This window comes from Dreissena polymorpha, chromosome 1, assembly GCF_020536995.1.
Source record: "Dreissena polymorpha isolate Duluth1 chromosome 1, UMN_Dpol_1.0, whole genome shotgun sequence".
In the NCBI taxonomy this organism is placed as follows: domain Eukaryota; kingdom Metazoa; phylum Mollusca; class Bivalvia; order Myida; family Dreissenidae; genus Dreissena; species Dreissena polymorpha.
Window position 1 is genome coordinate 102,257,315 of NC_068355.1, and position 14,131 is coordinate 102,271,445.

At 37.4% G+C, this 14,131-nt stretch overlaps 1 protein-coding gene across 6 annotated transcripts in view; it reads left to right on the forward strand.

Moving 5' to 3' along the window:
* Nucleotides 1–14,131, forward strand: part of LOC127865161 (carboxypeptidase D-like) — a 66,151-nt gene that overhangs the window by 34,160 nt on the left and 17,860 nt on the right. For all 6 annotated transcript variants that reach the window (XM_052405070.1, XM_052405071.1, XM_052405072.1 and 3 more), the window contains 7 exons: nucleotides 6,074–6,453; nucleotides 6,609–6,769; nucleotides 7,381–7,469; nucleotides 7,777–7,996; nucleotides 9,795–9,903; nucleotides 12,829–12,984; nucleotides 13,804–13,975. In XM_052405070.1, coding sequence (XP_052261030.1) covers nucleotides 6,074–6,453; nucleotides 6,609–6,769; nucleotides 7,381–7,469; nucleotides 7,777–7,996; nucleotides 9,795–9,903; nucleotides 12,829–12,984; nucleotides 13,804–13,975 — 1,287 coding nt within the window. The remainder of the gene's footprint in view (nucleotides 1–6,073; nucleotides 6,454–6,608; nucleotides 6,770–7,380; nucleotides 7,470–7,776; nucleotides 7,997–9,794; nucleotides 9,904–12,828; nucleotides 12,985–13,803; nucleotides 13,976–14,131) is intronic.

The following is a 14,131-nucleotide window of genomic DNA, read 5'->3' on the forward strand; positions in this document are numbered from 1 at the left end:
GTATAGGCAGAAAGTGTCATCTCCCAATAGCCTGTGAAAAATTAACAGGCCAATGTGGGACAACACTTTTCGCACATGCATTAAGGTCCTTTTCACAAGATTAAGGTTCATAATGCATTTATGTTGGTTTGTTATTGATTTCATACTGCAACGTTTGCAATCCACGTAAAATATCCAGTGTAAGGAAGTATAATGTTTTGACTGGCCAAGGTAGGAGCGTTTTTTACCCATATTTCCTTATGGTCCTGGAATCCTTAAATCCATTGGACATTCCTATTCGTGGATTTCATGCTTAAAACAACACAAAATGTGTCCAACACATAATTATTGTACTTATGATATTATTTAATTGTATTTTTTCACAGATCTACTCCAAACTGTATGATTCTGTTCTTGTATTTTTTAGCATCATCAATAAATTATGAAAAAAGTGTAGACCAAATTTATTGACCATTTTCTACTTTCAGATAATTTATTGTGAAGACAAATTATGGGTTGATGTTAGAGTGGTAACTAATATTGCTGCATGATCCAGTTGTTATGCTCCCGGTAGGGTGGCATATAGCAGTTGAACTGTCCGTCCGTCCAAAAAAAAAACAACATTGGTGATAACTTTTTCACTATTGAAGATAGCAACTTGATATTTGGCATGCATGTGTCTCTCATGGAGCTGAACATTTTGAGTGGTGAAAGGTCAAGGTCATCCTTCAAGGTCAAATGTCAAATATATGGCGTCTGTCCGGCCGAAAACTTTAACATTGGCCATAACTTTTTCAATATTGAAGATAGCAACTTGATATTTGGCATGCACATGTATCTCATAGAGCTAAACATTTTGAGTGGTGAAAGGTGAAGGTGAAGGTCATCCTTTAAGGTCAAATGTCAAATATATGGCGTCTGTATGTCCGAAAACTTTAACATTGGCCATAACTTTGTAAATATTGAAGATAGCAACTTGATGTTTGGCATGTGAATCTCATGAAGCTGCACATTTTGAGTGGTGGAAGTTTAAGGTCAAGGTCATCCTTCAAGGTCAAAGGTCAAAAAAAATAAAATCAAAGCGGCATTCTCATGAAGCTGCACATTTTGAGTGGTGGAAATTCAAGGTCAAGGTCATCCTTCAAGGTCAAAGGTCTTTTTTTTTCAAAGGGATGTTCTCATGAAGCTGCACATTTTGATTGGTGGAAGTTCAAGGTCAAGGTCATTCTTCAAGGTCAAAGGTAAAAAAAAAAAAAAAAAAATAAAATAAAATTCAAAGCGGTGCAATAGGGACCATTGTGTTTCTAACGAACACATCTCTTGTTAAAATGTTATCCTTGGATATTCCTACCATTGCTTTAATATTCTTATCCTTAGACAAACAATCTCATACAAAAAGAAAAATATTTTAATGTAAGCACATGCAAACAGTCACAGGGTTGTCATTATGATTGTAAACAAAGGATTATTTTGGAAAAGTAACCGATTCGGCCGGGGGTCAAGGGGGCCGCCTAGGCCCCCATGTAGGTCCAGGGCAAGGCCCTGGTAAGGGGGTCAGGGGGGCAAAGCGCCCCCCCCCCCCCGACCGAAAACGAATTCTAGACATTTTAGGGACAAAATACTGCTATTCTCAGAGCATAAAAAGTTAAAATGAGGTCTAAAAAGAATAGAAAATTTTAAGATTTTCACATGTTTAGTATACTGTACAATGTAAAAACATAATTTATTGATAGATCTTTGCATGTTCCAATTCTATCCATTACTGGATAATCCAGTATAATTACGATTTCTTTTTTTCAAAACCAAATTACGGAAAATATTGACGATGAATGTCGTCCGCCATTTTAACGCAAGTGCATACACAAATTGAATTGTTGGATTGGGGAATTCCCATTTAACATGTGTGAATCACGTGACGCGATTTGAGAGCATTGAAAATCGTTTATATTTAGTAATTACGACAAATTGACGACTCAGTCTAAACTGTTTCATGTACCTCCTTTCAGAAAAGTTTTGAGAGTGAAATTCTGAGAATAAAAACGCGCTATTCTTGAAATTTTACCAAGTATTTTTCATTCCGGATGGTGATATAATTTGTCAGGTCATTCATACATGTAGACCTATAAATATGCATAGTTTGGCAATCTCAAAACATGTTATTTACCTACTTATTACATTATGTGTTATGCCCATTTGTATAACAATATGCATTATTTAATTGAAGTATTTTCAAATGCGTATAATTAAATGTGTTATCCGAAATCATTTCCAGAATTCATTATTCAAATTAAGAAAATTCTAGCAACAGAGACACATTTCTCGTGTTTTTCATGCACAGATGAAAATCATGCCAAAATTATACTTCATGTATAACATCACGTCATTCTTCCTCGGGGAAAGCGTTGACTTTAATATTTAGATGCTGAATAACAACTTCGTAACGCAGAGGTCGCTAATATAATTTATTTTGGTACAAAATCAAACAGCTTTTTTAGCTCACCTGAGCTATTGTGATCACTCAGCGTCCGTCGTCTGTCCGTCCGTCCGTCTGTAAACAATATGTAAACATCTTCTTCTACTAAACCATTGAGCCAATTTCAACTAAATTTTATGTGGAGCATCCCTAGGTCATGGGACAAAAAAATTGTTAAAAAAAATTTGATCACATGACCAAGATGGCCACCATGACCATATATGGTAAAAACCTTTAAAAATCTTCTTGTCAGAAACAGCTCATTTGATTTTCAAAAAATTTCACAGGGATGACCTTTGAAGGCTCCCCTGTAAAAGTTGTTCAAAGAAATTTGATTTGTCAAAAAACATGGCCGCAGGAGCTCGTTGAACTTTGCATGTTTATTCGTTTTTGCCTATTTTGTGAAAACTTTCAAAAATCTTCCACATTTTTGTCCGATCCTTTCCAAACTTGCACTGTGGCTTTATATCAATGAGGACACGAACCCTATAAAAAATTAGCATTATTGGTCAATGAAGTACAGAATTATCTCCCCTTGAATTGAGAAAATGGTGTTTATGCAATAAAGTCAAAATTTTTCATCCAATTCTTTCCAAACTTGTTTATATATCAGATTAAAGAGAATAAATTTTTCTTTATTATGGTTTTTCTTTCATGAAAATCCATAAAGGATAAGTGTTATTAATCGTTGCTTAATTAATGAACAATGCGAATTATCGGTATTGATTTTTTTCCTGACATGCCGTCCCAGATATTAACCGCTTTCAGCTGTAGACTGTGCATCAATACATCGCCATGTTATTGACCTGAAAAATTCATACGCAGTCGGCATTAACACCGGTCATCGAGACAAATTACTGATGTGAAAACAAATCGTACATCGTAGAGGATTAAATAAACAATTACATCTGATTAAAGATTGCTGCCGATTTAAATCAATTTGAGTACTTTTTGCGTATATTTGATGCCGAATGGGAAGCTGTGTTTAGACTTAAGTTGAAGAAATGGCAACGAGATACTTGCCTGTTGGTAGCTAAAGAAACTTCAGCGTACAGTTTATAATGGGTGGCCATTCCCCGCTGTAGTCTACGGGCGGGTAGTGAACTTGTTGAGAAAAGTGGAAGCTTGTGGAAAAGCGGTTTGAGAAGTTTGTAAGAAAACCCTGAATTATCAGTCTTGTGGGAAGAAGGCATTGCGTCTCCACGCAGAGGGCCCTTATCACATAAAGAATATAAGAACCATCAAGACCAACCAGGTAGGGTTTTTATTTTTTTAAACTAACACCCCGAATTTGGTCGTATTTTCTGTTGCTAAAGTTTACTGTTTAGGTTGTTTTGCATCAAAAATCGGCAAGATAGATCTAGCAAATTTGCCAATTTTTTTTATTGATAACGTATGATTCATTGATTGTGAGCTTTTAAAACATTTTGACCTTTGAATAAAGCATAAATCAGGAAAAGAATTTTAACAGTAATTGAAAATACGATCAAATACGCCATTTTTGCTGACTGGGACAGGTCTTTTTTAGTTAAATAAAATGTTTTATTGTCCCCAACATATGAGCCCAGCAGCAAGAAATGGTGTTTTTTTTTACTTTTTGTAAAACAAATATGGGCAACCTACCGTAATCCAAGTTCGCCGACACCTTAATTCGACGATGTTCTATTTTTATCGATTGAATGGATGATTATTGTCTTGGAATCATTTCAAAGTAATACAGCCGAGTTTAAAATTATTATTTTGTGCTATTAAACATTCATTATTTCTTAAATTATTTGCTAAATATTGCTTCATGTAACCGTTACATCGTCAAATTTGGGTCACACCAGGATACAATTATTTAGCATTCAAAAAACGATTGGGATAAAAACTAGGGGAACCCATGCTGAAATTTTCAATTTTAACTGTTTAGCAGAAGCCACCATACCCAATTTTCTTAGGTGTATGTGGAGGCTTCTGGCAGCATGATTCTGTGAATATAAATGGTGACATTTGATTCTGCATTAATTAAACGTGTATTATTGACTTTTTTAAAGTATGTGTGAAAAATATAATTTGTAACCACTGTTACAGGTTTTATCTGGTTCTTCAAAAGCAACACCTGCAGTCGAGTCTATGCCAGACAGAGGGTGCATGTGAATGAATTGCCTTTTGACTAACTTTGTGTTCTTTATCAAATACATGAAGATTTTTAAATATATGTGTATGTTGTTTTTTTAAGAAAATAGAATCACCAGAACAGGTACAGGCACCCTTTAAATGTGTCGAATCCAGGAGCTTCTGGGGGCCTCTGGCCCCCTTGTCCCCTGGACCCACCGAGGGCCCTGCGGCCCCCTGGCCCCCAGCTTTAAGTTCAGGATTTTCAAAATATCCAACTTTGACCCCTTCAAATGCTTTGCTAAAACTTTGGCTACAGTTTCTAATATTTGGCTACACAAAATTCCATTTGGCTAAAATGTTGGCCACAGAAATTTTTGGGCAAGAGGAGCCCTGTTTGGATTGTATTTGGGTCATCTGGGGTCAGCAACTAGGCACTAGGTCAAATAATAGAAAAACCTTGTGTAGACTATAGAGGTCAGTTTTCATCAGATTTTATTGAAATATAGTCAGAATGTTTTTCTTGTTAAAATCTGGATTGGGATTGACTTTGGGTCATCTAGGGTCAAAAACTAGGTCAGATTAAAAAAACAAACTTTTGTAGACAGTAGAGGTCACAGTTTTCATTAAATCTTTATGAAATTTGGCCAGAATATTAATCTTGATGAAATCTGGGTTGGGATTGTATTAGGGTCATCTGGGGTCAAAAACTAGGTCAAATCATAGAAAAACTTTGTGAAGACAATAGAGGTCATAGTTTTCATATGATCTTAATGAAATATGGTCAGAATGTTTATCTTGATAATATCTGATTTTGGATCGTATATAGGTCATCTGGGGTCAAAAATTAGGTCACCAGGCAAGTTCTAGTAAAACCTTGTGTAGATTAAAGAGGTCACAGTTTTCATCACGTCTTAATGAAATTTTGTCAGAATGTATTAATTAATGAAATTTGGCTTGGGATTGTATATGGGTCTAATAAAATTTAAGTTCATGAAGCAAGGTTAGTCAGGTGAGCGATTCAGGGCCATCATGGCCCTCTTGTTTAATATGTTGAAACCTTTTCTCAAACTAAAAAAGCTTGTTAATTACGCTCTACATTGCTACATTCGTTGAGATACGGTCAGTAATAATCTGTGAAATGTACAGCTATTCGATACAATTTCACGTGGGGGTCGGCGTGTATTTGGCTGCCTGAGTGCTGATTGGTTGACGTGCTTACCATGAAGAATTTGATTGACAGCTGGAAAAATCAATATTGGGCACTCGCTGAGAAATTCATTGAAAACAGTAGCTCTTAGGCGGAGTTAATGGACTGACTGAATGGGCGTCGCTCTACTATACTATGGTTATTCCTCGTCAATTATTGTCGGTTTGCGTGATCAAAACTTCCGATAGAAATTTTAAAGATTCAGGAAAAACAACCGATTTTCTGGCGATTTTAACTGATGAATTCGATCGGCAATCGGTTAATAATGACAATCCTGAGTCATTAAAAATGTGTGTAATTATTTCTACTCGTAGTTACGAAGGAAAGACAGTGGCTGTCCACGTGGGCAATAACGCAGCAGCTGAGGTCAACTTCACACTTGTAAAGTCCCCAGTGCTCTCCTGGTCTAAAGAGGAGGACTACGACATCAGGGAAAATGTTGCCAAGAAGTACCTCACTAACCAGGAGATTCAGGACGAGCTACGTCATCTGTCTGTGGTGAACTCTGAAGTGATGGAGTACCAGATACTGAGCAAGACCACGTCAGGGATGGTTGTACCGTTGGTGCATATCACCAAAGATCTGAAGGATCATGCTGCTGATAAGCCTCACACTTTGTTTATTGGTGGTCTTCATGGGGATGATCCCGTTACTGTAGAGATGGCAATGCGTTTGATTAGACATCTCTTGCAAGGTAATAAGTGTGTACTTAAAGGCAGTAGTCAATTAAACAAAAACTGGTAATAAATTGCTTCATCACTTCCATTATTGAAAGAATTTAATTATAGTTTTATAAATTACTTTCAATCCCTGGGACACACTTGTACGTCACTTGTATGTCCAATTCAGGCTACCTACAAGAAGATGCAGAGATTCAAGATGTGCTGGCTCATAGTCACCTGTACATAATCCCAGTTCTTGACCCAGATGGAATTTTCAACGCAAAAGTGGGCGACTGTGCAGGAGCGTTGAATAACAACACCTCTGAATTCCATAGTCTTTCTCTTGAAGTATGCTGGGGTGCTTAGGGAATCGTGAATAAAGTTGTATTTAACCCTTTAAGTGCTGGAACCGAATTTTGAAGGCCTTTGCAAACAGTTTGGATCCAGATGAGACGCCACAGAATGTGGCGTCTCATCAGGATCCCAACTGTTTGCTATTCTGATAATATTCTTTGAAAAATCGAAGAAAATGCTAATTTTAGAAATTCAGCAGACAACATTTTAGCAGAAGACAAATTTCCCAGCATGCAAAGGGTTAACCAAACATTTCCTATCAATTTATATGAGTAATCTTCTGTTCTTACTTCGAATACATTATAAATCATTGAAAAATAATGTACAAACTTGTTAAAAACATTTTAATGCAAAAGACCATGCAAAAAATAGCAATAGATTCAGTAAAATTTCCAGATTTAAGGATTGTTGTTAAGATATACCCCTAAAGAGTTGTGTGAATATTGGCTCTGGACTGTTATTTACAAAATAATTATCTGAAAAAAAATCTTACAACTAAACTTACACTTGAATGGTACTCTGCAAAAGAATTATTATACAGTATGAAAAAGACATTTTAGGTACTTGCTATTTACATTTTCATGTTCCAAAATCATTTTTTTAAGTCGCCAGCCTTGAAAGCGCTACATGATGAATTTGAGAGTCGCAAGTTCAATATGGTGGCCAGTCTAGCTGCAGGGGGCCAGTATATAGTGTAAGTTGACCCCAGCATGTAATATAAGTTGACCACAGTAAGTAGTGGCAGTTAACCCCAGTATATGGTGTATGTAGTTAAAATAGTTCAGATTTCTGTTTTATAATTATTTAAACCAACATAATTTATTTCAATGTGTGTTTAATGTCAAATTCGAATTAGCTGTTGAACAAATTAGGCCAACAACCTTTTGGTGTTATTCCTATGCATCATATTTGCTGGTTCACATCAATAAACCCAAAAATATTTCCGTTTTTTCTATAATAAACATAAACAGTTCTCTTTACTTATACCAACGTCATTGCAGCATACCATGGGAGAACCCCATTAATGGCCTGCCGATGACAGATGATGAAGATGTCTTCCAGATGTTGGCCCGGTCTTTTGCTGATGCCTTACCGTCCATATACTCTTCAAGCACTTGTGAGAAAACCCTGCCAAGTGGTGTTGTGCATGGATCCAAACTGAAAGGTGACGGAAACGCTGTCATGATGGATGAAGTGTATAACAAGTACCACTCACTGATGGTATGTGATATTGCTAGGCCAATTATTTTTGCTATTTTTAGCGAGGCTGTTTTCGGAGAAAACCCGAGGTATTGTCATAGCCTGCTCGTCGTCCACTGTCAACTGACCGCCTGCGTAGTGCTAAAACCTTTACATTGGCTCTAAAATCAAAGTGCTTCCACCTACAACTTTGAAACTTCATATGTAGATGCACCTTGATGAGTTCTACTCGCCACACCCATTTTGGGTCACCAGGTCAAAGGTCAAGGTCACTGTGACATCTAAAAAAAAAAAAAAAAAAAAATTTGACAAGCTTTCGCAGCCGAGCATGGCACCTGTTATGCAGTGCTCTTGTTTTATCTAAAAGGTTTGCCTTGTAATGACTAACCAATCTCATAAAATGTCGTTTTTGAGCATTATGCATTGTTTTTGATTGTGCATGTGTCCAATCCTTTAAGCATTTGAATATGTGTATTTGTTCATGTGAACAAAAGCATTGTATGCCAATACTCTTGTAATAAAACTTACTGTCAAAACCTGTGTGTAACGAAAATTATTTACATATATATAATACAACACCAACTGCAGCAAAAAACAAGTTTAATTTCATCAAATCAGGTAAAAACAATTTGCCATTTCAATTCTTTAATGTACCGTAGGTTTCCACGTATCGCGTGCTCCCGTGTATAGTGCGCAGGCTGTTTTTTAAATGCAAAAATGGAGACAAAAATATTTAAAGACAATAAAACCACCAAATCGAACCAAAAATGGCCGCCATTTTACTTTTGCACAATCCAATAATCCGGGGCATTGGAAAGCTTAATTAAGCATTCAAAATAGGAAGCGTCATTATGACAAGAAGCATGGGTTGCATAGCCCTATAGTTTTCTCACAATTTTGTAATTTTCTAGCAAAAGATTAACAGTCCACGTGCATTTCGTGAAAAACGTGAGAAAATAAGAATGAGTGTACATCGTGTGATTTTTCCTCGGGGAAAGCATGGGCATTACAGGTAAATTTGAATGTCGCATGGGAGACGGGGATAGAGTTGTTGAGGTACACCACTGTTGAACGTTCAATATTTATACACACAAAATGCAATTGCATATCTTCACGTTCTCAAGTGTCAATTAGTGTCTCAAATGTCAATTAGCATCTTAACAAGACATGGCACATATAACTCAATAACATCTGCCAATTAAGCAGTGCAAAATGACCCCCTTTCACACCTACCGTTACCCACAAAAAAAAGACCTCGTTCGCACCTACCCTTGCCTGCTCTCCGGAATGTCGACAACAATCCCCATCAAAATTCATCAATAAAGAAGTGTAAACACAAACAAAGAAATGTCCGCAAGTTTATTCAAACAAATTTATTTTTGACCAAAACTTCTTCTACCGCATCCATATCTACCAGTAGCGACTTCTTGTTGTTTCGACCCCTCAGTCTGTACGATTATAGGGTGGTAGTTTTCTGGAAAAAAACATGGCGGCCATTTTGATTATTTATGATTACACAACATATTTTTTACCAATTTAGCAGCCAGGATAGCGTTGTATCAATGTATAGCGCGCACCTGCTTTTTAATTTGAATTTTGGAGGTAAAACACTGCGCGCTATATGTGGAAACCTACGGTAAATCAGTTGAGTCTTGTTCTGGGAAACTGGGCTTAATGCATATCCTTAAAGGGTCATACCAGATAAGCCTGTGCAATGTCCCGGATTAGCCTTTTTGGACCTCACAGGCTAGTATAGGACGACTCTTAATGCACATACATTAAGCCCAGTTTTCCCAGAACAAGGCTCATTTGTATTCAGCTGTCGGTGCACATGACCTGCTGCAAGTACCCCCAACCTGAGAAGGTCCCTGAGATCTGGATGAACACCATGACCCCAATGATGAGGCTACTGCGTACCTCCACACAAGGTAGGTCACGTAAGGGCCCTATGAATGTTGTAAAGATTGCCTGGGCACCTGGCTGAGCCTCGTCATGCAAAAATGGGTCTTATTGCACATGTCCTGAATAGTTCCAGACCAGCTTACCCATACAGGCAGTCCTGTCACAAGGTACTCTGTCTGCTAATGAGACCAGGAAACCATGTGTGTCTTCATAGCATTTGTGCTTGATATGGCTCTGACTTATCATATTCATATCAGAACATTTCTTACAGTAATGGAATGTCAAAATATTGACAAATTTGATGATCAAATGCATGTTTCATGCTCTGGATGTTGAGAAAATAGACACAATTTAATAAACATGTAGTCTGATAACAGTCGAAACTGACATGGCGGTCAACTGAGAACAATGGTCAACTGCAGACAACAGTCAGTCTGAATTCCCCCCAGACAAAAAACACTACATTTCACTTGAGAATAACAGGCAATTGTTCATAACAGCCAAGGACCAGTATACATGTATTTCACTAAGAAAGTCAATTTTGAACTGAGAACAATGGTCACAAGTCAGTTGTTTAGAGTTGAGAAAAGTAAGAACGCAAACGAACAGTTGCAAGTAGCAATAACAGTTTGTCTTAGTAGCAATATCAGCTGTAGTCATAACAATAAAGGATGAGCCCATGACAAAGTCAATAGATCTTTATTGCTGATAACGTCATTATAAGGTGTTAAGAACAACATTAAGCTGGCGAGTGTTGTCATAAGAAGGATAAAAGGATAAGTGATCGTCTATTAAGGAAAAACAGACATATGTAGAATTGCAACTTTTATAGCAAACTAAATAAATGTTAACAGGATGTTGGCGTCTTTTTTCTTTAAATGAGCACAAGACAGTTATACCGTACTTTCGGTTTATGACAGCGAATCTGCTTTTTATACTGGTCAGGTCTTGACGTCAATGACACATGACAACCTTTATTTTAAATATATCTCCCAATCAATATAATATGAACATTGGATTTACTGAATAAACCGGATGCACGAGTAAACAACAATACTATTGTTGTAGTATTGTTGTATGGTTGTTAAAATCATAGATTTATTTTAAAAAAAGGTATGAAATTAAATTTATAAGATATTATTCTGTATTATTCAATTGAAGTTATTCATGTTATTATGCTTAGTTATTGGCAATGAGCCTTTGTTTAACACTGTGTGTGAACAACTACTAACTGATCAACAATCTGGTGGTGATCCAAGAACAGCGGTTGATTGTAGACAATGGTCACTAGGGCCATTGCCCCTGCCTGACCACTGTTCTCAGTTTTGTCTGTAGTGTATGTATGGTACATTTTTCGTCTTCAGATAAATTTGAAATATGGCTTTCTATTGTTATGTAAGTGTTGTTGTTTGACACTGTCACTAGTCACAAGAGTCTTGTACTTTACTGTTGAAAATGACCTAAAAAGGAGAAAAAATCTATATCACTTTCATATTTCAAATTATTATCCCCACGCTTTTTGAAAAAAAGGTGGGGATATTGTGGTTATCTCCGCCGTCCGTCCGTCCGTCCGTCTATCTGTCTGTCTGTCTGTCCGTCCGTCCTGGCCACTATCTCCTCCTACACTAAAAGCACTAGAACCTTGAAACTTACACACATGGTAGCTATGAGCATATGTGCGACCCTGCACTATTTGGAATTTTGATCTGACCCCTGGGTCAAAAGTTATAGCGGTTGGGGTGGGGCCGCGTCAGAAATTATCACTCATTTTTTTAGGTTATTTTACATTTACTTCTTTATTTCTACACCGATTCACTTCAAATTGATACTGGACCTCTCTTATGACAATACGGTCAATCTCAACCATGCATGGCCCCATTCCCAACCCTGGCGCGCCCCGCCCACATAGGCCACACCCACCAAAAATTTCCATTTACTATAATTTTTTCATTTCTACACGGATTCACTTCAAATTGATACTGAACTTTTGTTATGACATTAGGGTCAATCTCAACTATGCATGGCCCCAATCCCAACCCTGGGGCGCCCGCCCACATAGGCCACACCCACCAAAAAATTCCATTTACTATAATTTTTTCATTTCTACACGGATTCACTTCAAATTGATACTGAACTTCTCTTATGACATTAGGGTCAATCTCAACTATGCATGGCCCCATAACCAACCCTGGGGCCCCGCCCACATAGACCACACCCACCCAAAATTGCCTTTACTATAATTTCTTCATTTCTACACCGATTCACTTCAAATTGATATTGAACTTCTCTTATGACAATACAGTCAATCTCAACTATGCATGGCCCCATTACCAACCCTGGGGCGCCCCGCCCACATAGACCACACCCACCCAAAATTGCCTTTTACTATAATTTCTTCATTTCTACACCGATTCACTTCAAATTGATACTGAACTTCTCTTATGACAATACGGTCAATCTCAACTATGCATGGCACAATTACCAACCCTGGGGCGCCCTGCCCACATATGTCACACCCACCCAAAATTGCCTTTTATTATAACTTCTTCATTTCTACACCAATTCACTTCTAATGGATGATGAACTTCTCTTATGACAATACGGTCAATCTCAGCTATGCATGGCCCCAACCCTGGGGCACACCTAGGTCAAACATTCGGCGTGGGGATACGCGTCGGCCTCTGCCGCGCCATTTCTAGTTTCCTCAATACTTTTTGTTTTTAATACATTATAAAGGAAAAGGCATTAATTTTATTAAATCGTCATTATACAATATACATGTAAACATATTTCTATTTAAGTGATGGGCTTATGAAAGAAGAATAACTTTTGGCTCGTATCATTAGTAGAATACATTTGAAAACTTGATACATTTTACAACATGCAGTCTTCAATTGGATGATTTTCTTCTTTGTTGTGAAATTCTCAGATGACCTTGAAATTCTCTACAGGGGCCCATGGCAAGGTCAGAAACACCAAAGGGGAAGTACTCTCTGCTGCGGAGGTGAAAGTAGACCAGCACCTGCAGACTCATACAGTCACTAACAAGGGAGAGTTCTTTTTTTTGTTGACAGAGGGAACACATATTATTGAAATATCAGCACCAGGTATTGGGAAGATGCCCTCCTTTTACATTTTCTGTGATTATAAAGGGACCGACTCTGGCAGACTCATGTCTCATTGTTATTTCCTTCCGAACAAAATATGTTTAATGCATAGTTAAGTATAGTTTAGTGTATCATTATTTATAACATGACCTACGCTCCAAGAGTGAAATAACGTAATGCTCAATTTTGTTTATTACATGGGTGTTATTACACTAGTTATATAACTGTGAAATGACGTCATTTTTGTGACGCAATAACCTCATTATTCCAGCGAATTTCTTCAGTTAAACTCTTTTACAGTGTGAATAAAAAGGTGAAAAGAGCATAAAATACAGAGAAAATGTGTTGGTCATGTTATAAATAGAATCTTAGATTTGTGGTCATTTTGTATTGAATTTATTAAACTCGTCATCTAAATAAAGATAAAATCTCGGCAAGCCTCGTTTTTATCTTTATTTAGATGACTCGTTTAATAAATTCAATACAAAACAACCACTCATGCAAGATCCTATATTTAGTGGATGCAAGTTCATTCAACAAAGGAACATCTAGTAAAAAATAATAAGCCTGTAGTCATACCAGCATAACAAAGAAGAGTTGGGTATTCTGGAATCAACATGGACATCTTTCTTTCTGTCGGTCCATCTTCATGCAATGTACCTTATAAAGTTGTGCAGGTGCAATTTTTATGATCCCACTCTTAAACATCTGAGTCAACCCATTTCAATCGATGATGAAAACTTGCTAGAATACCACATGGGATGAGTTTGGGCGTATGTGACAGGGCTTAGTTGTCCACTCACTGACTCTGTTGCCCAGGTTATGAGACACTGACAAAGCGAGTCCTGGTGGAGAGGTTCAAGGTCACATACCTTCAGGAGGTGGTTCTCTCCCTTGATGTCTCCAGGTTCAAGTACCACCAGTACAGCGACTTCCAGAGGTTCATGTCCAACCTGACCAGCATGTGTGCAACCAGGCTGACATCTGAGAGGTATACAGTTCAAGTCATTGTAGATTCTGTTTTTGTTTATGCCCCCGGATCGAAAGATCGGGGGTATATTGTTTTTGGCCTGTCTGTCTGTCTGTCATTCATAGTGTGTGTGTCCCAAAACTTTAACCTTGGTTAAAGTTTTGTGATAACTTTTAC